Source organism: Dicentrarchus labrax, unplaced genomic scaffold, assembly GCF_905237075.1.
Source record: "Dicentrarchus labrax unplaced genomic scaffold, dlabrax2021, whole genome shotgun sequence".
Classification (NCBI taxonomy): Eukaryota; Metazoa; Chordata; class Actinopteri; family Moronidae; genus Dicentrarchus; species Dicentrarchus labrax.
Window position 1 is genome coordinate 20,230,773 of NW_026136714.1, and position 22,610 is coordinate 20,253,382.

General features: G+C 41.0%; 1 protein-coding gene across 1 annotated transcript in view; it reads left to right on the plus strand.

Annotated features, from left to right (window-relative positions):
- wdfy3 (WD repeat and FYVE domain containing 3) overlaps positions 1–22,610 on the plus strand; it is an 85,922-nt gene that overhangs the window by 52,502 nt on the left and 10,810 nt on the right. The window contains exons 22-52 of the mRNA XM_051421803.1: positions 782–1,013; positions 1,257–1,417; positions 2,844–2,955; positions 3,314–3,504; positions 3,859–4,011; positions 4,392–4,465; positions 4,644–4,805; positions 4,914–5,008; positions 5,117–5,237; positions 5,539–5,756; positions 6,655–6,851; positions 7,428–7,562; positions 8,354–8,533; positions 9,245–9,478; positions 9,713–9,812; positions 10,635–10,795; positions 12,262–12,491; positions 13,639–13,748; positions 14,352–14,534; positions 15,163–15,320; positions 15,437–15,514; positions 15,806–16,036; positions 18,140–18,308; positions 18,466–18,629; positions 19,394–19,542; positions 20,511–20,631; positions 20,873–20,958; positions 21,334–21,414; positions 21,783–21,837; positions 21,939–22,058; positions 22,174–22,291. Of these exons, the coding sequence (XP_051277763.1) occupies positions 782–1,013; positions 1,257–1,417; positions 2,844–2,955; positions 3,314–3,504; positions 3,859–4,011; positions 4,392–4,465; positions 4,644–4,805; positions 4,914–5,008; positions 5,117–5,237; positions 5,539–5,756; positions 6,655–6,851; positions 7,428–7,562; positions 8,354–8,533; positions 9,245–9,478; positions 9,713–9,812; positions 10,635–10,795; positions 12,262–12,491; positions 13,639–13,748; positions 14,352–14,534; positions 15,163–15,320; positions 15,437–15,514; positions 15,806–16,036; positions 18,140–18,308; positions 18,466–18,629; positions 19,394–19,542; positions 20,511–20,631; positions 20,873–20,958; positions 21,334–21,414; positions 21,783–21,837; positions 21,939–22,058; positions 22,174–22,291 (4,579 nt within the window). The remainder of the gene's footprint in view (positions 1–781; positions 1,014–1,256; positions 1,418–2,843; positions 2,956–3,313; positions 3,505–3,858; positions 4,012–4,391; positions 4,466–4,643; positions 4,806–4,913; positions 5,009–5,116; positions 5,238–5,538; positions 5,757–6,654; positions 6,852–7,427; positions 7,563–8,353; positions 8,534–9,244; positions 9,479–9,712; positions 9,813–10,634; positions 10,796–12,261; positions 12,492–13,638; positions 13,749–14,351; positions 14,535–15,162; positions 15,321–15,436; positions 15,515–15,805; positions 16,037–18,139; positions 18,309–18,465; positions 18,630–19,393; positions 19,543–20,510; positions 20,632–20,872; positions 20,959–21,333; positions 21,415–21,782; positions 21,838–21,938; positions 22,059–22,173; positions 22,292–22,610) is intronic.

The window sequence follows — 22,610 nt, forward strand, 5'->3', positions numbered from 1 at the left end:
CCGAAGATTGCACTCATTTTAAGTCACTCTAAGGCACAGTGCTAATATTATAGAAAATAGAATCAGCAATCAAGTAAGTAATTGGAATTAGCAGTTATTTGCTCTTGAGTTAAATTAGCTCAAAATGTTCAGATCACTGACTTCTTCTTTTGATAAAGAAGAAGCACAGAAATACATTTCTAAACCAGAAGCGCAGCAGTCAGCAGACTTTGATGTGGCCGTGGTTTAGTGACTTTAGATCCCCCTGAGATAAGAGAGCAGAGCAGGGAAATGGCTCGGCAGACCGCAAGTCTCAGCTTCCTCTCAGCACCCCTGATAACAACAGCTTCATTTCCTGCTGAGGTCGTCATTCTGGAAACAACAAGCTGGTCATATGTATCTTATGCGTCTGTGTGCATGTAAGGGTGTACTTGTGGTTTTTATGTCCCCTGTCAGTGGGTGTAAAGCACAAATCTTCTGTATTAAGTATGAAGTCTCTAAGGATCCCTTGGGTGCTCTTGATAGCAAAAATCCACCTACTAGCAAGAACAATAGTAGCTTTCATAAAGCTCATGAGTTCTGACCTTTGATTTACCCATCTCTAACATATGGATGTTGTTGCAGTGAGTACATTTGAATCTTAACCCTCTGTACACCATTAGCTATCAAAGCTCCACTATTGTGTATCATTACGGGCTGCATATCAATCTTAAGATCATTTTTCAACTTTTTCAATTATCAGAAAATAGTGAAAAATGGCCGTTACAAGTTCCCAGGGCTCAAAGTGTTCCCTCTCCTCCAGCTCCACTACATCCACAGTGCACCAGGCGGCTCCGGCTCCACCAACCCTCCTGTGATGAGCACTGTGTACGGGTACGTGGGGACGCCGCCTGCCCAACGCCAGCTCTCCAGCCTGGTGTGGCGTCTCGGGCCAAGCCACTTCCTGGAGGAAGTCCTGCCTGCCACCAGCGTTGCTGCCATCTATGAACTGGGACCCATCTATGTGGGCAGCTTCCAGGCCGTCTACCTGCCCTGTGAGTGGTCCTTTTTTGTTTAATGCTCCAGGGGGGTGTGCAAAAAAGGCTTAAGTTCTCATCTTTAAGTGTCACTCTTTTACTCTACCATCTTCTTCTGTTTGTCTTTTTCTATCCTTAATGACATTTTATACTTACTAACCTTCCTTTTTGTAATTGTATCCCCTTTCCTTATGCATTTCTGTAAATTTGTATCCGTTTCTTATCTTTATGTTTCCCTCGTCTGACTTTTTATCGTCCCAGGTAAAGATTCAAAGACAGAGGTAGCACCTACCTCCCCAGTGGCTTTGGTACCAGAGGAGAAGGTGTCCTTCAGTCTCTATGCCCTCTCTGTCTCTACACTCACCGTGGCCAAGATCAGGAAAGTCTACAACAAACTGGACAGCAAAGCCATCGCTAAACAGGTTAGACACCATGCTAGTTTTGTGTTTAATTAAAACCACTGTCCGTAGCATTTCAGAATTTACAACTTTGACAACTTTGTTAAATGGAAGCATGGAGACTGAAAAAAATGACACTGAGATGAATGAGCTGAAAGCATTGTCTGGTTTACTGTCAGATATACTATAAAAGTAAAGGACTTAACCAATTTCATCGAAGTCCTTTTCAATCGAGACACAACTGTTAGTTAATTTTAAAAGTCCAAAAAATGAGAAGCTTTTGTAGAGCTTGTTTTCAGTAGCAGATATGCTTTTTATTAACTTACTGAGTGAGTTGGAAGAGTCTGACTGAGTGGAGGATGCTGGAGTGTTGGGCTCACCGACTTACATTACATCATGTCAGACTGATGTAACTGAGTGAAAAAAGGAAACAGCTCTTTTCCTCAGCCACAGTGCAGTGCAGTGATGTCTTCAGTGCAGACCTTTAGCAAAATTGCAAAGTTTGCAGAGAAGAAAGATTTGTATCTTAAATAATAAATAAAGATCCACATAAAAAATTCTGTGGAGGTTTCTATTGCTCACTCTCTATTTATAAATGTAAGCAGGCACACACTCACACACACATTCAGGCACATATACAGACATACATGCATTTGCATACTGGCGTGCAAAGGTCAAACTCTCTTCTCTACAGAAAATATGCATTCAGTATACTTGCATGGATGTTCATTCACACACACACATATATATGAATTTACACTGACTAACACACCATCCTTTTATCCCACCAAAAGTGTGTTGGAGCTCCAAATGAGCTCCCTCCTTCATCCTTATCTCTCTCCCCACCTGTCAAGTTCTTTCCTAGCCTGCTCTGCTTTCCCTGCTGAGCCTCGGCCCACGACGACTCACAGGAAGCAAACAGAAAAGAAGTGCAGAGGCAGCATTTCTGCTGCAGTATGGACCTGTTGTAGAATAGGAAGAGAGTGGTTTATTGTACCAGCAGTTAAGAGAATATATTAGCGTTTTTGTTTTATTAAAATTCAGACTGGAACATTATTTTATTTTATTTTATTTTTTCTTATTAAAGCTAGGAAAATGCCACATAAAGGCAGTTCTTACAATAATTTTCAAACCTTTTCACTTGCTGAATTGGCCGTCATGTTAAAATGAATAAATATTAGAAATAAATACAGTATTATTAAGAAAAGAAAAGAAAAAGGTTGTCGAAAGTTCAGACAACCACAGACAGCCACATCCACAGCAAACAGTGTTCAAACCCTACACAAAACAAAAGAAATCTATAGGCAAAGAATATATGGGATAAATATGACATTTACAAATGAGAACGTGTAAGGGAAATGGCTTAATAAAGCCATAAAAAAGTGTGAGTCTGTGTGTACTTTTTGCTTGGGATATTTTTTACTGAACCAGTTCTTCCCCCCGTCTTTAGCTCACTGTGTCCTCTCATGAAAATGCCACTCCGGTCAAGCTGATTCATAACGCTGCCGGCCACCTCAACGGGCCAGCGCGTACCATTGGAGCCGGAGTCATTGGATACTTAGGTAAACCAAGTCTGTGAAACAACCCATAATAGCAGCAACAAATACTGTTTTATACAGTATGGTTGTCAATGCTCAGAGACTCATGAGATTGGTTTGGTACAGTACTGTATTGAGCTGCAGAAGAGGAACATTTACAGGAGTCACCAAAACAGTCCGAACTGCATTTTTTAAATAGAAAAATATATTTTATGAGCCCTCATCTTGTGATATTCATAAAACAAAAAAAAAATCATCAAAAATATAAAAATTAGCATTTTATCCTTGAGCTCAGCATGATGAATGTAATTTGAATTTATCATATTCACTCTGCAGATTTTTTAAAATTAAAATGCACCTTTCCCTCTTTTTACCCCCTCAGGAGTCCGTGCCTTCGTCGCCAAACCTGTGGCCACCAACCTGCAGTATGTGGGTGGGGCGGCAGCCATCTTGGGCCTGGTTGCCATGGCGTCAGATGTGGAGGGGCTGTATGCAGCTGTCAAAGCTTTGGTGTGTGTTGTAAAAAGCAACCCGTTGGCCAGTAAGGAGATGGAGCGCATCAAAGGCTACCAGGTTAGATACAGTTTAACACTGGTCACATAACAAGTTTTAATATTCTGGATTTTTCCTGTGGCTGAAAATAGCAGGTAAACAAACACTCATTTGTTTGTCTCAGAATTTTTTTTATATTTATAGTTTTATTTTTATATTATAAGTAAGTAAGTAATAAGTTCCAGACTTACAGTTCCAGAGGTTTATACATCCACTTAGGTTTTACTTTAGCCACCAGCCACTAGCCTTCCTTCAAATAATTCTTAGTTTTTGGAACCTAATTATTTTAATTTGTTCAAAACAAAAACGTGATGCATTCAGAATGCAAAGAAGTATGACTGTTAAAATATTTCTGCTGTTGTCCGTCCCTTGTAGCTGTTAGCTATGCTGCTGAAGAAGAAGCGCTCGCTGCTCAACAGCCACATCCTCCACCTCACCTTCTCTCTGGTGGGAACAGTTGACAGTGGCCATGAGACCTCCATCATTCCCAACTCGACTGCCTTCCAGGACCTGCTCTGTGACTTTGAGGTGAGCACTTAGGGGGCCATATGGAACCACTATGTCAGTAAATGCATAGTGGTAAAAAAAAAAAGTAATTAAATTCTACAGCATTATTGCAGTCCAGCAGTTAAAATAACTTAGTCTGCAATATTGGCAGCTGACCACCCATGAGCATCTTGTTCTACTTATAGCCCTACCTGGCTAATGAATCTGTGAGAGTTGCGGGTATGTTTTGTGATGTACTGTCTGCTGTGACCGGATGAGAAAGAAGTTTCTTACTTGGCTGTTGATACCTTTGAGAAACTGGGCCTCTCTGTGCCAAGATGCGACCTCTTCTTGCCAGCAGTTTGCTTTGCCAAACACAACTTGTGTCGCAGAGGTCTCAGTCTGCTCCTTCTGCTCCTCAGGTCTGGCTCCACGCTCCCTACGAGCTCCATCTGTCTCTGTTTGAGCATTTCATCGAACTGCTGACAGAATCCAGGCAAGTGTCAGAACTTTCTTTCCTTGAGATGTGCCCGAATAATAAAAAGTGATTAAATAGTGAATCATAATGAATATTATTTTATTGAAGTTATTTAGCACCATTTCTTCCTTTTTGATGTCATCATTTCAGTAAAGAAGCTGATCCAACTGTGTGTACCACTTTCTGTATTTAACAGTGAGGCGGCTAAAAATGCCAAACTGCTGAGGGAGTTTCAGCTGATCCCCAGACTGCTGCTGACCCTGAGAGACACCTCACTGTCCCAGCCGACTGTAGCTGCCATCAGCAACGTGCTCAGTCTGCTGCTGCAAGGCTTCCCCAACCCATATGATCTGCTGCGGTAAACACATATTCTAAACTTGTTCCTTAAGCAGGAGTGAGATTTCCCTAAAAACTGGGGAATGGAAAGCAAAAACTCAAACAAAATGTCCTTTTTTGTTTTTTATAGGTTTGGCCAGTTCATCTCCTCCACTCTGCCCACGTTTGCAGTGTGTGAGAAGTTTGTCATCATGGAAATCAATAATGAGGAGAAGATTGATGGAGGTAACTATCTAAAATAGATAAGTTGTTAGCTGTATCAGCCTGTTTTGACCAGTGGAATGAATGACATTATTTCTAACCTGACTGTTGAAAACTTTCTTGTGTCTGCAGGTAATGATGATGATTTCGGCGGTCTACTGTCAGCCAACCTCATTCTGTTGAGAAACCGACTGCTGGACAACCTGCTCAGACTGCTTTTCACCACCAAAGAGAAGTGCTCTGTCAATGCCCAGTAAGACAAAAGTCTCCTCCCATATCAAATGTGTTCAAATGTGAATATCTCGATCTGAGAAACATTTTTACCAATAAAGCAAAGCTCCTCTGTTCTTCTGTTCTTTTCTGGTCTACCAGACACTTTGCTCAGTCTGCAGGCATTAATTAGAATGCTTACATCATTTTCACTTACAACGTTACAACAAAGTAATCTAAGTATAATATGAATATAATATAATAATTAATTAGACTGCATGTTAGAAGTAACACTGGCTGTGGACCATCTGTTGACCCCATGTGCTCTCCGTCTCCCCCTGCAGGGCCTGTGAGGAGATGGTGCGGACGCTGGGCTTTGATTGGCTCTTGATGTTCATGGAGGAGCACCTTCACTCGAGCACGGTCACTGCAGCTCTGTGGATCCTGGTAGTGCTGCTTTCCAACCAATCCATCCTCAACCGCTTCAAAGAGGGCTTGTGTGGAGGCGGCTGGCTGGACCACACCGATTCTGTCCTGACAAATAAGATCGGCACAGTGCTGGGTGAGTGCTTGAGCCTGGGGTGGCTTCATTGCCAATAGTGGCAACGCAGTTAGCGAAACAAAATCTGACACACTGTATTCACAATCACATTCCCTAACACAAGAGTCAGAAGCATGCAGCAATAATGTGCAGTATGTATACTGTATGTTGTAATATGGCTCAGCAGACGCCTCTCCTCATTCTGGCAACGCTTTCCGTCGGAGTTGGCCTTCATTCAGTAAACAGAAAGCTGCACAGTTTGTGCGCCGCACAGCCAAGGGTTTGTCTTCTTATTTTTTGCCTCCCTGCACTCCCTGCTGCTGTGACCATAGTGCCTCCTGAGCTCAATGGTTTTCAACCTTGTCAGTTATCATTTTAAGTATTTGCAGGTATAATTCACTATTTAAACAAATTGATAATAAAAATATAGAATATGCTCACAAAGGTGTAATATTAGATTTTTATTTTTTTATTTTTTTACTTTAACTACATTACCACGTCACCAATATCATCTTACCAATCTACAGGTTGAGAACCATTGACATTGCTTATGAAAGCCTTGCTGAGTAGCGACATGGCCTAACAGAACTACCACTGCTGTAGCATTGTCAGAATGTGTGCTCTCAGGTTGAAGCCTTTAGTTTCTTTTAGATTTGGAGTTTGTCATCCAGCTCAACCAAATCCTTATCTTTGAAGGTATTCTGTAAGCTCATTTTACGATTTAAATCCTGCCTCAGTTAGAAGATTACAATCCTGGGTTATTACTATAACCACCTCCTTGATACATCCCGAACCATGTACAACAGCTGTATTCAGAGTTGCCAATAAGTGCCTTAGTCAGTGTGGTAATGCCACCCATTTACTTCAAGCAACATTCACTCCTCAATTTACTGTCCACCCCCCCATCCCCCTTCTTTAGGCTTCAATGTGGGCCGCAGTGCTGGTGGGCGCTCCACGCTGCGAGAGATCAACCGAGATGCTTGCCACTTCCCAGGATTCCCTGTGCTGCAGACCCTGCTGCCCAAACACACCAACGTCCCTGAGCTCTACTTCCTGCTCATGGCGCTGTTCCTGCAGCAGCCTGTCACAGAGCTGCCAGACAGCCTGCAGGTACATGTTAGTATACCCAACCTTTTTTCTTTCTCTACATTTTACTGAACAAATTAATGCAGATTCTTTTTTTCTCTAAAAATCAGTATCTATGAAATTCAAAAAGTAGACTTCATTTATTTATTTTTGAAATTAAACATTTTCAGAAATGATCCTCCTTTGGGATTTATGCAGTCACAAATAGTTACAATATTACATCTGAAGCATGTACTGAAAGTGGCATTTCATTACATGTACATATCATTACATATGCTCCATACCCTCGAGAGGCTGTGTTTACATCTTTTTTACAACTATGTTATTTGTCAAGGGGACAAACTCTTGCATACACCTCTATAGGGTATTCTACTATACGCACTTTTATCTGGCATTGTTAACAACAAATCAGTAGAAAAAACTGAAATTCATCAATTGTAACTTGTAACCACATGTAGAGTTTGCCACAGAGCCCTGACACCTGATCTACAGATATTAGCAGCACGTAGATGGAAGAACACACATGCAGCTTGTTCCAATGTAATACCCAATAATAATATGTAGTGTGTATATTACCCTAGTGCGTGTGTGTTTTTGTCTTCTCAGTTTGATCTGGACTCTATCTGGACATTTATCTTTGGCATGCCGGCCTCCAGTGCGACAGTAGTGAGCTCCATCCACAATGTGTGCACGGAGGCTGCCTTCCTGCTGCTGGCAATGCTGCGCAGCATGCTCAACCTGGTGAGAACCACCATTCACTCTACACTCTGACAAAACCTTTGGTTCTTCATAAATCCTTCTTTGTTATTTTCAAGAAGAACATAATTATGACGGTAAAAGCCCAGAAAAATATTAGTTGAAAAAAATCCAACAGAATGAAAAAAAAATCCCTAAAAACCTAGAATGAAAGCATAATCCAGCTGTCTGTGTCGGATGTTCTACAGTATAAATTCGTAATTGGAGTTCTCTCAAAACTTGTTTTGTTAATGAATGTACAAAACAATTATTTTTAATTTCTCAACATTCAAATTGCATAGGCAATGCTTAAGAGAAACCTCTTTACCCAGAATTTGACTAATTAAATCCAATACCTTTTTCCAAAAGCAGATTACTTTTGAACACACACGGAGCTTATGTGTCTTGAGAGACTCTTATATGTGAGAGGTTTCAGAGGGGTCGTTTGTCCTTTTCAAGTGGTTGCTTATGTTGGATTTCCCTGCAGTTGCTTGCCTGGATTCCTTAAAGACGTCTTCTTAAACTCCATTAATCCAGGAAAAATGACTGGGCACACATGCTGTTTTTCTCCTCACCCACGCACTCACACCTGGGAGTTTCTCAATAAATCGCACTGTGCTCACTGCTGGTTGCTGAGACAAGCTTCACTCAACCTCCTGGGAACCAAGTGCCTCACTGACGGCGCAGGCTTAGATCCTCCAAACTAGTCTCTGATTTAAACTAAAAAACTAGCACCACTGCTTTAGATATGACGTTTGAATAAAAAAGGTTCAGTCTAACAGTTCTGTCTCTTACAGCCGTGGCAGTCAGAGGAGGAAGGTTCCTGGCTGAGGGAGTACCCGGTCACTCTCATGCAGTTCTTTAGGTATCTTTACCACAACGTGCCCGACCTGTCACCAATGTGGCACAGTCCTGATTTCCTCTGTGCTCTGGCAGCGACTGTCTTCCCTTTCAACATCAGGCCCTACTCTGAGATGGTAAGCCTCCACATTTTCTCCCCCGAAATAAATATGAAGCCAAATTTTTGGAAGAAGTGAAGAAGCGATAGGAAATCTGTGACCTTTACTGGTGACTGTAAGGAAATGCAGCAATTTTAATAGCACTTCACCTTCTTCTACACAAATCTCTTCTCTCAATACTTTAAGTTGAAATGCACGAGTTGTTTTTGTTATAAGACTGGGAGAATGGATGTGGAATCGGGTTTACAAGCAAAAAAATCTAATTAGAAGAGCAAGTAATCACAGGTATTGATCAGTAACCCTATCAAGCCACTGCAGATGTATTGTGATTCTATCCTGTGGTGCAATAAATACAGTAAGTTATTGCCCCAATGGAATCTCCTTGGAAATCATGGGCCCTGTAATTACTGTAAACTACTGCAGTTTGAAGAACATAATGCAAGAAGAAAGGGTGTTTTCAGACAGTTTACCTTCAGATAATTCTCCTGCAGAGTGCCAAGCCATTGAATGAAGTTATTTGTTAGTAAAACATATCAGATGAAAGAACATGTACGAAGCAAGGCTGCACTGTAGGATAGGGAATTAAAAAAATTTCTCTAATTTAAACGTTTGTATGGTTTTCTGCAATAACATATCATTATTTTTATCCTGTACCCTGGTTAAGTGCTGTTTTGTTTTAACTGTAAAAACATTAAAACTATTGACAAACTGTCTTTCCATCTGTTCCAGGTCAGTGATTTGGACGACGAGGCCGGTTCCCCCACCGAGGAGTTCAAGGCCTTTGCCGGGGACTCGGGTATGAATCGCAGCCAGTCTGAATACTGTAACGTGGGCTCCAAGACTTCCCTGACCAACCACCCAGCCAAAAAGTATGTCTTTGACTTCATGAGGGTCCTGATCATGGACAACCTCTGCATGACCCCGGCCAGCAAGCAGACACCCATCATTGACCTGCTGCTGGAGGTGAGGAGATAACCAGGGTGGATGGACACAGAATTTATAGATTTCAATTATCCCATGTAGTGCCTTGGAGAACACATAATCACCTATAATTCTGAATAACTAAAAGCATGTTATTACTTTTAAGAGTTTTCCCCTCCTTGTTTTCAACTGCAAGCAAACCCATAAGCTTGTTTACTCACCATAACTCTTAGTCAATAATGACCCTAAATGTGTATGTCTGTTTTCTGGTACTAGGCGTCCCCTGAGCGCTCCACTAGAACTCAGCAGAAGGAGTTTCAGTCCAACATCCTGGATGGCGTCATGGAGCACCTTCTGGCTGCTGATGTCCTTCTAGGTCAGAACAAAGGCATCACCCCTCATACAGACGGACCCAGCCTGTCTCAAATTGTACAATTAGTAGATTCATTGTGTTCCAGCATTATATAGTTTTAAGATAAACATAAACCTTCAAACAATTTCCTCATGCTGCTGCTCACTGATGTCTTAGCTTACTTTAATGGTTCACTACCGGCCAAAGTGGCTATTGACAAAAATAGCTGATGATTATGCAGAAAATGGACCGGACGAGCATCCTGCAGGACAGCTTGGACCGATTTCTTAGTTGGCTCTGTGAGATGCTCTCATGATTGCATCATGAGTCAGCAGATCACAGCCTAAAGCCCAGATAACTGCAAGTGTCATCACCATTTTACACGGCTGCTTGTGTTATATTTAGACTACAGTGTGTAGTCTATTGTTATAAATTAGATACATGTGGGCATTAATTATAAGACCATACAGCAAATGTGTATTTAATATGTTTTTGTCCTTTAAATCACCTTTGACCTCACCTCTAAATGTACCTAAGCTAGGGAGCTATGGTTCAGCTTGTTTTTCAGTATATAATCTATTATCATTTGTGTTGACAAAGGCATAGGACTCTATCACTCCTATAAGTCTCAAAATACCAAAATTACAATAACTCTTTGAAAACAAAACAAAAAATATCAGCAAAATTGTTGTAAAATAGTTTTTCTTACAGTTAGAAGAAACTGGTGACGAGCCAGTAGAGAAACACTCACTTCAATATCACATTTCGGATAAATAATTTAAAGCAGATGTTGTACATGGCTAATATATGTTAACCGCCTCTCCCTTGCTGCTCCTCTCCATTCAGGTGAAGATGCCTCTCTGCCCCTCAGCAGTGGTGGCAGTTATCAGATTTTGGTCAACAATGTGTTCTACTTTACCCAACGTGTGGTGGACAAGCTATGGCAGGGCATGTTCAACAAGGACTCCAAGCTGGTGGTGGACTTTATTGTACAGCTCATAGGACAGGTAAACTGCCTTTAAAAATTCTTGAAGGTCATAAAATGGACAGATGAACCCGAATGGTCAATGGAACTCACATGTGTCACAGAGACATCAATGGACTCAAAAAACACTGATTTTCCTGCGTCTCTCTCTGGCTGTGTACGGTTTCCCCTCTTGCACTTTCAGGATGTTGCTAGAGGCTGAAGACTTTCTGAAGCCTGACTACATTTACAATAGAACTAATGGCTGTTTTCCTGAGTCAGATTATAGCAGTCAATTTTATCACACCCAGCAAAATTAAACAACCTGCATTATCAGACTGGGCGCTTTTCTCCAGAGCAGCCGGAGGCAAACAGACAGCGTCTGTGTGCTGCCTGCAGTGGATGAAGAAATAAAGCAGTCCTTCTGTGAGTCTTCTTCCAGTTAATGTAACCAGTGAACACTCTCAGGATTAAATTAGATAAGCAGCATCCATCTGACTGCAGGCCTCATTTGCTCATTTTAGCCCGTGAAGGCACATAAATTAGATACGACTGTTAGTCCCTGACTGACTGACAGGTGTGTGTTTGTGTGTCTCTCTGTATGTGTATGTTGTTTCTGTGGAGTTGGATGCATGTGAATTTTCTTCTAAATATGTATTGTATGTAAGATTAAGTTTATATTTTGGGTTATTCTTGCTTTTACTGAGAAAAATAGAAATGTTTTTGTAAATAATCCTTTGTTTTAGCTGTCCCGTAAAGTAGCTTGATTGCTTTGAGACTTCTCAAGTAAAGTCATGTGTGGGGACTTTTTCTGCTTTTCATGCAATGCTTTCTGTGCACACTACTGTGCAATTGAGAAGATTAACAGATTATGCTCTGAAATTAATTTTTCAAACCTTAATGTGCCTCTGCATCCTGGTAAACTGTTCTTAAGTCATGTCTTTTCATCTATTTATCTTGTTTTTGCAGCCAGACTATTATATATATATATATATCAAATTAATGTAATATCAAGGACAACTCCAATGTATCTCATGCACGTCTTTACTGCACTATAACTTGATGTTCCCCCAGCAATCAGAACATTCACTCTAAACACATCTGTACAGGTAGCAGCAATTGTGTGTTTTAATCTGTCAAGTTTTGTTGGAAAGTCTTTTCATTTTCACAAATATGTTTCCACATTAAGTCCTTTAGCAGTTTTCTTCTCAGACACTAAAACAACAACACTAGAATAACAAAGCTGCATTCACAACCCTCTAACTACTTAACCCAGTTCAACCCGGGTTGCTCAAACAAATCTTCTTTCTGCTGAATTATTTCTACAGCAGCTTTATCCATATCCAGAGCACAGCAGAGAAACAGCCACACAACTACGGAAACAAAACGACACATCTCTTTTCTTCAACTGTATTTCTCACCTTTCTCTTGTTTCAGCACTTAACTTAAAAATACTTTCCATCTAACCTCCTACACCTGTTTGTTTTCCTGCCTCCTTTCCTCCTCCAGTCCAAGAGGCGTTCCCAGGGTCTTTCCCTCGACACCATCTACCACTGTCTGAATCGGACGGTGCTCTACCAGCTCTGTCGACCCCACAAGACGGTAGCTCAGCAGGTGGCCCTGCTGGACGCCCTGCGGGTCCTGACCGTCAATCGTAACCTGGTGCTCGGGCCGGGAAACCACGATCAGGACTTTGTGGCCTGCCTGGCTCACTGCTTTATCTGCCTGCACAGTGGGAGGTAAGGGGACATATGGCTTGTCTGGTGGAGGGTCTGTAATGTCTTAGGGTTGTTACTAATTTGATTTTTAAATAAATAAAATATTTTTACTTAAGACATGCTTGGACATAGACTAGTGTTTTGACTGTACAGTTAAGAAAAAATTCAAAACCACCTCCTGCCCATCACACATCAACACTAGGAAGTATTTTTTCAAAATACATACATACAACAACATTGTTCTGAAATTTGTCCAAATCATGGCAGAGGAAGGCGTTAAGCACGGCTTCTCTAAAAGGACATCTTAATGGCTTAATGTGTGTGTCATCAATGTATTGCAGTAGTGATGAGTATTTACGTGTAAAGCAGTTTGTTTAGCGTTGCAGCATGTAGCAGTTAATGAGCAACATGAACATGAACATAAAGCTTTTACCCTTGTTTGTTATGTCAGAGGAAAATCTGTCCAAGTGTTACATTTGGTTGTGTGAAGCATGCATTATTCATAGCAGACTCATCACATAGATCTGTGCATGTACTCTCAGTGTGGAGGATGAGATGAAGAATGAGCTAACAGACATGAATCATAGCAATTTTTCTTTCTGAATCATATTGGACTAAAGGATAGGAATGAAACGGGGTGTAAGAGAAGAGCTGGTGACACTACCAAATGAAACATTTAAATTCATATCCAGCCTTGCCATTTCTCAGGAGTTCAGCTAGTTAACTTAGCTCACATCTATTTAGTTAGACTGAATGCGAGTGTCACGAATAACGAGTAACCACCATTTCTACTCTGTAATATATTTTTTAGTGGTACTAAGTTGTTCTTCGGTTCCAGACATTTAACTCTGTGAGATTATCTCTGAGCAGCTCTGCCTCTGAGGAATGTTTGTGCAACTTGAACAGCAGTTTACCACAGAGTCTCACCTGTTTTTCCCCTGACTCAGACTGTGTTGTGTTGTGTTCACTTGCACGCCATTGGAGGTGTAATTGTGGCAAGTCTCTTTTTCTTTGTGCTTGTGTGTGTCCTGCCAGAAGTACGGACAGCTTCCCAAACTACCATGCTGGGGACACAATGTGCTTTAACACAACACACTGCACAACTATAGAGAGTAGACTTATCTGCTGCAGAGAAGCCAAACAATCTGACTCCCTGTTTTCTCTGCAGTAGCGTGGAGGGCTTCGGTTTGGAGGCGGAGGCCAGGATGACAACCTGGCATGTCATGATGCCCACAGAGAATGAGGCTGATGCTACGCACAACCACGACGTCAGCGAGGGTGAGACACTGTTATATGTGTGTATGAGTGTCGAACCTATTGAACCCTGCTGACTGATTTTGAATACATATTCAACCGTCTGATTCAGTACTTATTTGAAGCAGTCTTTGTCGGTGGTCTTGAGTAAAAAATTATTCATTTTCCAGCGTAATCAAGTTGAATGGGCTATTTTTTTGGGTCATTTTAAGCAAATGCCATTTGACATGAGACAACATTATGTGTTACTGCGACAGAAACTCGTGTGACCATAATTCACTTTAGCAAAATACAATCCCCTACAAGTTTCAGGGTTTTAATACTTATTTAAAGTAATATATTTTAGCATGTTTGTGTGTATGTTATTCAGTGTTTTTGTTGGAACAAGTGTTTGTGTGAGTTTGCATGGAGACTTGAAGTGTATTACAATCTGGGAGACAGAAGTATTGTAATGAATATGTCAGGCATTATAAAGGAGTTTTACAAATGTTCCACAAATGACAGCGTTGTTCAGACCAGACTGATAACCAATTTAATGAGAAACAGTCACACAACAGCGCTGTACTTTAATGTCATTAAAGCAGACGGACTTGGTAATGAACAGTGATTATTGTCCTCCCTCTGCAGGCCGGCAGCTGCTGCTGAAGGCAGTGAACCGGGTGTGGACAGAGCTGATGCACAGCAAGCGTCAGATGCTGGAGGACATATTCAAGGTGTCCCTGCCCTGCAATGACAGAGGCCACGTGGACATAGCCACAGCACGGCCTGCCCTGGAAGAGCCGGCCCTGAAGAGCTGGCAGAACCACCTGGGTGGGTGACATTGGGAAACACACACATACACACACATACACACACATACTCACACAGACGTCACAACACAGACTTGCTGGATATTTCCTGAGCCATGTCTGTGTTGGATTTGTGGTTTCCTTTTCTCCCTGGGAGTGAGTGCTTATCCAGATTTACATAACTAGATCAACTATTTTGGAGCTCCTCTTGTTGTTTTGCAAAATAAATACTTTAATCTGGTGCTCTGCCAATAGGGCCTATTATTGCTGATCTGTTCTCTCTCCTGCTGGTTCTCTCCCTTGTGCTCATCAGTGTTGTACTTTTGGTATGTGGCTGGTAGTAATTCACCACTCTTATATCGGCAAATTTTTGACCAAGTCTGCTCAACCAGACTTTTTTTTGTATTTCCAATGAAAACAAGACCGTGACCGTGAAAAAGCATCTTTTACCCAAATATTGTCCTTCACTTTCAGAATTCAGACTTATATTTGCTTTGTTTGGCAGTTTTTACCACAGATGCAATTTTAAGCAAAAAGAAGAATTAAATATACATGATACATTTATTCTGTCACCATCTTACCTGATTTTTCTTGCTTGAAAGTAAAAATGCCCTTATGTGTCTTTTTATATCTCTTTCTCTGTTGGTCAGTCCACGAAAAGAAGTGTATCAGCCGTGGTGAGGCAGTGGCACCAGCAACCCAGTCCAAACTGTCCAGAGTGAGCAGCGGCTTCGGCCTCTCCAAGCTGACAGGCGTGCGGCGCAACAAGAAGGAGAACAGCCTGAACAAGAACAGCCTGTCCGCACAGGTACACTTAAACACAACTGACACTCACTGCGCAGCTGTAGTAACATGTACAGAATTTCCTTAAACTATGTGTTAGTCAGCTTTGTTTTATTACAATCTTGTATTTCTCATTAACAGGAGACTTTCCAGTGGATGTTCACACACATCGCTGTTGTTCGAGACCTGGTGGCCATGCAGTACAAAGAATATCAAGAGGTACCACACATCATACATCAGTAACAAACACAGTGGGTGCAAGAATTCAAGCTGGTTTAATGGATATGATATAGTAGAAGTACAGTTACACTGAGAAACCAGCTGCAGGACAAAACAACAGACTGTTATGTAACATTGCAGTCAGGATGTTACTGCAGGACCGTATACACAATGAAAACACAGTACAGGTACATTTTCACAGGCTGGTGTAGCAGTTGTGACAGCATGTATAATTTATAGCAACATTTTGTGACTCACCACTCACACTTCATCCACCCCTCCGTCTCCCAGCGGCAGCAGAACGCCCTCAAGTACGTGACCGAGGAGTGGGCGTCAATCGAGTACGAACTGCTGCGTGAACGGGGCCTCTGGGGCCCACCCATCGGTTCACACCTGGACAAGTTTGTGCTGGAGATGACAGAGGGGCCCTGCCGGATGAGGAAGAAGATGGTCCGCAATGACATGTTCTATATCCACTACCCATACATCCCTGAGATAGAGCCTAACACAAACTCTGGACAGGTATTCATCTTTAAGTTTGGATTTATATATTCCTGTAATGCCCTACCACACTTTTAGGTAACATAAAGGGAATCATAGTTACGATTCTTTTTACAAACAGTTTTTAGGAACTGCGTCTTTTCTCCAGTTCTGTTACCTCTTTTGTGATATACAGTGAACGGCAGTATGGTTTTTATTTTTTAACAGTGACACCAAGAGAGATAAGATAGATACTTCTAGTTTATGTACATTTTATAAATTTAGCTGACACCCCGATCAGAGTAACTTACACTAAGAATGACTGCAGATAAAGCCTTCAATACTTGATCACTAACTTTTCTAGCGACTAAAGTCACAGGGCCATAACAGTAGAAGTAGCAATATTAATTATTTATTTATACAATAATCCTGTTAGCTGTTAGCTGCAGCAGAAGCAGTCTATGAAAGCAAGTAAAGGATCATATGTGAGGCCATTGATATACTGGCACAAACACCTGTATTTAAAATAGCCTTGTCTGTAAATATGACATCCCAGAATAGAAATGTCTTATAAATATTTTGAATAAAATGTGGGGAGAAATACATTTTTTAGGAATAGTTTCCTCCATTGTGTCTGTAAGTTCGACCGATCCCTTGCAGAGCAGTGAACTTGTAAGAATAGCTCTCCTGAAATAGAGCTCTTGGACTAGCTCATCGGTGTCATGTGAGGAAGTGAGCTGGTGGCTCTCTTTTCCTGGCACCACCGAGACACATTTAGCTTTGTTTGCTCTACAAATAATCCCTCCTCTCTGTTTGCCAGTGGGTGCCTCGCTTCTCTCCACAATGATTTATTTGGTCAGGAAGATACAAAGAGATAGCTCACAGGCATACCCGTTTAGGTTTGTATTTATGTCAGCTTTCCAAAACACAACACATGGAAACTCATAAACTAAATTTTCTTGATTACCAACAATACAAACAGCCAGAGGTGATTAAAGAAAAGTTAAAAATCATCATCAAAAATCAAAATCATGCTCTGGCAACTTGCTAGATGGAATTGGATTAACGAATTAACAGGATCCTTTTTAACTCCAATTTCCCTGAGGCCTAATCAACATATATCATGTATTATACATCATGTATCTTATCCTCCATCTTTTTACATTCTCTAGCCCGCTTCACCTCCTCTGGTGCCCCTGGTAACCTCAGTGGCCTCAGTGGCCGGGGTTCTTGACCGTGCCCAGGTACCTTGCTGAAGTCCACAGGAGCTTGAGCTCCTGTCAGTGCCTGGCGTGACTGCATGATAGTAACAAACATGCTTTAAGAGCAAATCAGAATCCTATTAATCATGCAACTGTTGTAGTTGACAGTTGAAGCAACGTGTAAATCTGTTTTTGAGGCCGTATGCGGGTTGAAAGGTGTTTGTTGTAAATATGATGCTTTGCTAAACTCCAGGAACAGGAAATTTCCTGGTGCTGTTATTAACTTCTTGTCGTTGTCGTTGTGTGTATGTGTACATTTGCATGTGAACATGTATCAGCTGACCCAGTGCATACATTTTGCTGTGACTTTGAAGTTGTTTTACATCCAGTATTAAATCTCCTAAAATACACAAGAGAATAAAATGCATAGTGTGACTATCAAGATAAAAAAATTCATCCCAGGTACTGTACCGAAAGTGTTTACATGCACATCAGGTTATTTGTGTTACAGATGAGGCTGATGAATTACCATCATCTCAGCTGTTGTTGTTAGTTTGGACCTCACATCTACTGTATGTAGGTCACAGCAAGAGAATGACTATGATGAAACTAACCATGACTGATAACATTTAGTAATTTTTCTTGTGCGCAATGTCTTTTGCATGTAAGTGTCCCAGCTACGACTAAATATGATAAACTTTGATAAAAGACCTGGCGCTGATGTTAATGCACTGCTTCCAGTAAATGTCTTCTGTGTAGTGGTGGTTCTGAGAACAGAAATCTCCTTTAATTCATGTATTTGGTAATTTGCCATAATATGCAGGCAAACCATTCTTGAATATTATTATAATTTTAAACCTATGAACAGCTTTCCAAAGGTGTTCCCCCTTGGGGATGGTGTAAGTTGTTCCTCACCTACTACTCTTTCTACGCCCCTCTGCAGAAGCCTCTCCGTTACCGGCGAGCCATTAGCTACGACAGTAAGGAGTACTACGTACGTTTGCTGTCTGGAAACCCTGGCATGTATCAGCACTCTGTGGAACACAACACAGAGGGAGAGACCACACAGCATGAACCCGAGCACGGAGAGGACACCATCGCTAGAGTCAAAGGTACACAGACAATACCAGGAAGACACGATATGGTGTCTAACTTCAGCAGCTGGTTAGGAAATCACAACTTGGTGTTTTTTGCCACAAACGCTTCTTTCTGTTAGTGTTCCTTCACCTGAAATCCCTTTCAAACATGTTGCTGCTCTTTGCTCTCCAGGCCTGGTGAAGGCTCCTCTGAAGAGGTCTCGGTCCACAGCGGATGGGGCAGACGAGGACAGTCAGGAGCAGCTTCAGGAACAGCTGTTAGAGTCAGGAGGACCTGAAGAAGAGCAACGGACCGACAACACGTCCCTGCTGCGCCTCCTGGAGGAGGGAGAGAAGGTCAGAAAGACACACAAAAATAAGATTACACAATCAAATGTATTTATTTTCTTTAAATAGATAAGGACATTATTTAGATAATTATTTTATGTTGTTTGGTGGAGAAATGTATTTAAGTTTATCTGTGTAGAAATATGTCAGTGTTATAACATTTTATATTATTAATTAGATTCAGGTTGAGTTTATCTATGCATACTAGAAGTAGTACTTTTGTATCAATAATTTTTAATGGCATAGCACTACCTTTCTTTAACAATGTCACACTCTGTGCTATCGCTTTTTCCAGAGGTTTGGAGCAAATTGCACAATTGTTTGGAATATATTATTTTTCACAAATAATTTATTGAAAGAACAGCATGAGCCCACACAAGCAATTGTAAACAACATGAAAATATGACTAAAAATGCCAAACTGCAGTTTTATTCTTTTCAACAAAATACACTTTTCCGTTGCCTCTATTAGCCCAGATCATGTTTAGTCACATGATATATACATAAGATCCACCATCCTTTTAATGAGGTACTGCTGTGGTCTTTCTGATGACCACCTAGCAGCTCAACTGCAGCACCGAGGGATTCAATCGTTTCCTCAGGGCCATCTCACCAGCAGCTACTGAGTAAGGGGGAAGCACAACTCCCTACTCATTTATTCGTTCTTCACAGATAATTTTTTTTTTTTTGCCTGGAGGAATTTAAATGTGACTTTTCATTAGAAAACTGCTTTCTCTAAACTTTGGGTAATTAATGCTCTCCTCACTGTTCCAGATTCAGCACATGTACCGCTGTGCCAGGGTGCAGGGTCTGGACACCAGCGAGGGCCTGCTACTGTTTGGGAAAGAGCACTTCTACGTCATCGACGGCTACACCATGACTGTGTCCAGGGAGATCAGGGACATCGACACTCTGCCCCCTAAGTAGGTCCAGGCTCCTGTGTCTGTCACTTTACATCAAGGTCTGGACACCTATTGGAGAATCACAACTTCACACCTGGGTTGCATAATTAACCCTGAATAGATGACACGGTTAGTGTACTTTCCCTCCCTGAAGAAGAGATGACATCATTCCTCTGGACGCTGCAGTGGGAGTTTCTGCTGCTGGAATGATGTAATGCAGCAGATAGAGCATGCGTTGTGAAACTCAGCAGAGATATTACATATTTATCTTATTAGGGAACCAGCTCTGTCTTTTCCTCTGAGACACACTGTGAAAATAACCAACAGATGCCTCTTTGATTTCACTGTGTTCCCCTCAGGTGTTTTACTAGTCGACCCTCTGATCAATCCTATGCAGTCAAGACATGCTGTCTTCAGGGGCTGCAATGGGGACTCAATTAGCTTGTTGGTCAATTAAGAAAAACATTAAATACTTCATCATTCATCAAATAAAAATACAATCCTTCTTCTTATGCTGGCAGTTAGTCAAAAGGACTATTAGCTTGCCTTCTCTCACTGTAAATGCAATATTTTGTGATGTCCAAACAAATTTAGTTTTAGTTGTTACATTTTAAAATCAAATTAAACACATTTAAAGCAATGTAAGTCTTTTTTAGATAATTTATATACTAAACTAATTAATAAATACATTTATGAAAACGATTTCCACATTGATTTATAACGAAAGTTAATAGTTAACCCTAGTGTCTCCTCCATTTTGTTAGTTATTTTTCTTATATATGTTTGTATAGATACCTTAAGATTAGATCACATTGGTAATTTTTCTTTGACTTAAATATCATGATGTTTTTTAGCACAAGGAAATAAATTAGCTACATTTTCCTGTAAGGGGAGCTTTGAATATTTGTGATGTGAACTTATAAGTGCTTTATGGGTAAAACTTTGTGCAAAACTAAATGCATCACTGTCTGTTGTCTGTCTGTATCCAGCTTGCATGAAGCCATCATCCCCAGAGGAGCGAGACAAGGACAGAGCCAACTGAAGAGAACCTGCAGCATCTTCGCCTATGAAGACATCAAGGAGGTGCACAAGAGACGCTACCTGCTGCAGGTCAGTATACACATATGACACATACATACACACACACGCTGTGGCACCAATAAACCCAGCACACAGCTTTGAGTTCACACATTTATGTGCCATTTATAGCGAGTAGCTTAAAATATTTAGGGTTCAATTTTAATGCTTTAATTCACTATGACAGAATTTTACACCACAACTTTTATTTCTAGTGTTTAAGTCACCACCTTGTGTTTTTTTATTATTAAATGCCCTGCCCTGCACCTTTCAGCCCATGGCAGTGGAAGTCTTCTCAGCAGATGGAAGAAACTACTTGTTAGCCTTCCAGAAAGGAGTCCGCAACAAAGTTTACCAAAGGTACTGATGCATTTAAGTAAAGGAAAGAATAGTTTTATAAAACCTTTTTGATAAAATGTTCTTGACCTCTTTTCAACCTTCAGAAATTTGATTACTAATACGATTTAGTTAAGGACAATGAATGCAGTTTTATTTGATAAAAGACTTTGGTAGTCAAAATTCAGGGTATTTTTGCTGAAAAGAGGGATTTTACAGAGGTTACTTCTGTGGGATATTAAAATAAAATCCTCTTATAAAGCGTCTTGTCAGTATAATATTTCTGCTTGGAGTAGATCACTGTAATACCAGTATTGTCATTTCTGTCAGGTTACACTGGTTTATATGCAAGGAAAGACGTTTCTGTTTTTTTCTAATTTTATTACGAATTCCCTGCAGGTTCTTGGCCGTGGTGCCTTCACTGGCTGACAGCTCTGAGTCGGTTTCAGGCCAGAGGCCCAACACAAGTGTGGAACAGGGGTAAGACCTCCACTGTGCTACATTCAGCACAAGCACTGTCCTACATACATTTTTTTATTCCACTGGTTCTCTGGGAAATGCTTTACCTTTTTTGGAGGTTGTGAAATGATTTATGGAATGTGTGGGTATATATTCATATGTATTACCTTGTTTTTAATCTGTGTGTTAAATGCATTTTCCTAAATATTGGATGTGGGACTCTGTGGTAATGAATCAAATAGTGAGCTAGAAAATAAAATAAAGAAAAGGACAACATATATCATGCAGCGTTTGCTTTGTGAGGATGCTTTTCATTGTCCACATGCTAGAAAACAGCAAAGTACTGAGCTGTTTCAGCTAAAGATCCTCTCTGTCCTGGTGTTTTTCAGATCTGGGCTCCTTAGCACACTGGTTGGTGAAAAGTCAGTGACTCAGAGATGGGAGGTATGAACCTAGACTCGGTCTAACACCAATGTTCCGTTTAACAACACAAAATGAAGAAACGTCATAATATAACACTGATGTGTTTACTATATGTTTTCCAGCGAGGAGAGATCAGTAATTTCCAGTACCTGATGCATCTGAACACGTTGGCAGGACGATCCTACAACGACCTAATGCAGTATCCCGTCTTCCCCTGGATCCTGGCCGACTTCGACTCAGAGGTGATTGCAGGGTTTGGGAGTACAGCCGTGGCAGTTAGCCACAAGAAAAGTACACGCCTGTTCCCTCATTAATCCAGTTATGGTAACGGTGGTGATGTTTGTGTTGCTTAACCAGGAACTGGACCTGAACAACCCCAAGACATTCCGTAACCTCGCCAAGCCAATGGGCGCCCAGACTGACGACAGACTGACGCAGTACAAGAAGAGGTACAAGGACTGGGAAGACCCCAACGGTAAGAGTTGAATCAACAAACGGCATTTAACAGGATGCAGTCAGGGAGATAACTTTTATTTATGTTATTTCAAGTTAAAGACTTAAAAAAAGAGCCAACTAAATTTCAGTTTGTTTTACAAATTGGCAATAGGACTTCAGACCCTGCAACAGACAGAGCCAATGTTACCAGAATGTGGCACAATTTCTACCTTGACCAACCTGAACTGAACCTTCAAATTTTAAAACACAAAAAATAGAATAAGGTTATGCTATGCCAGATACTTCTTTTGGTCCATTGATTACCCATAATTTCTAATCATCAGTCATTACTAATGTTC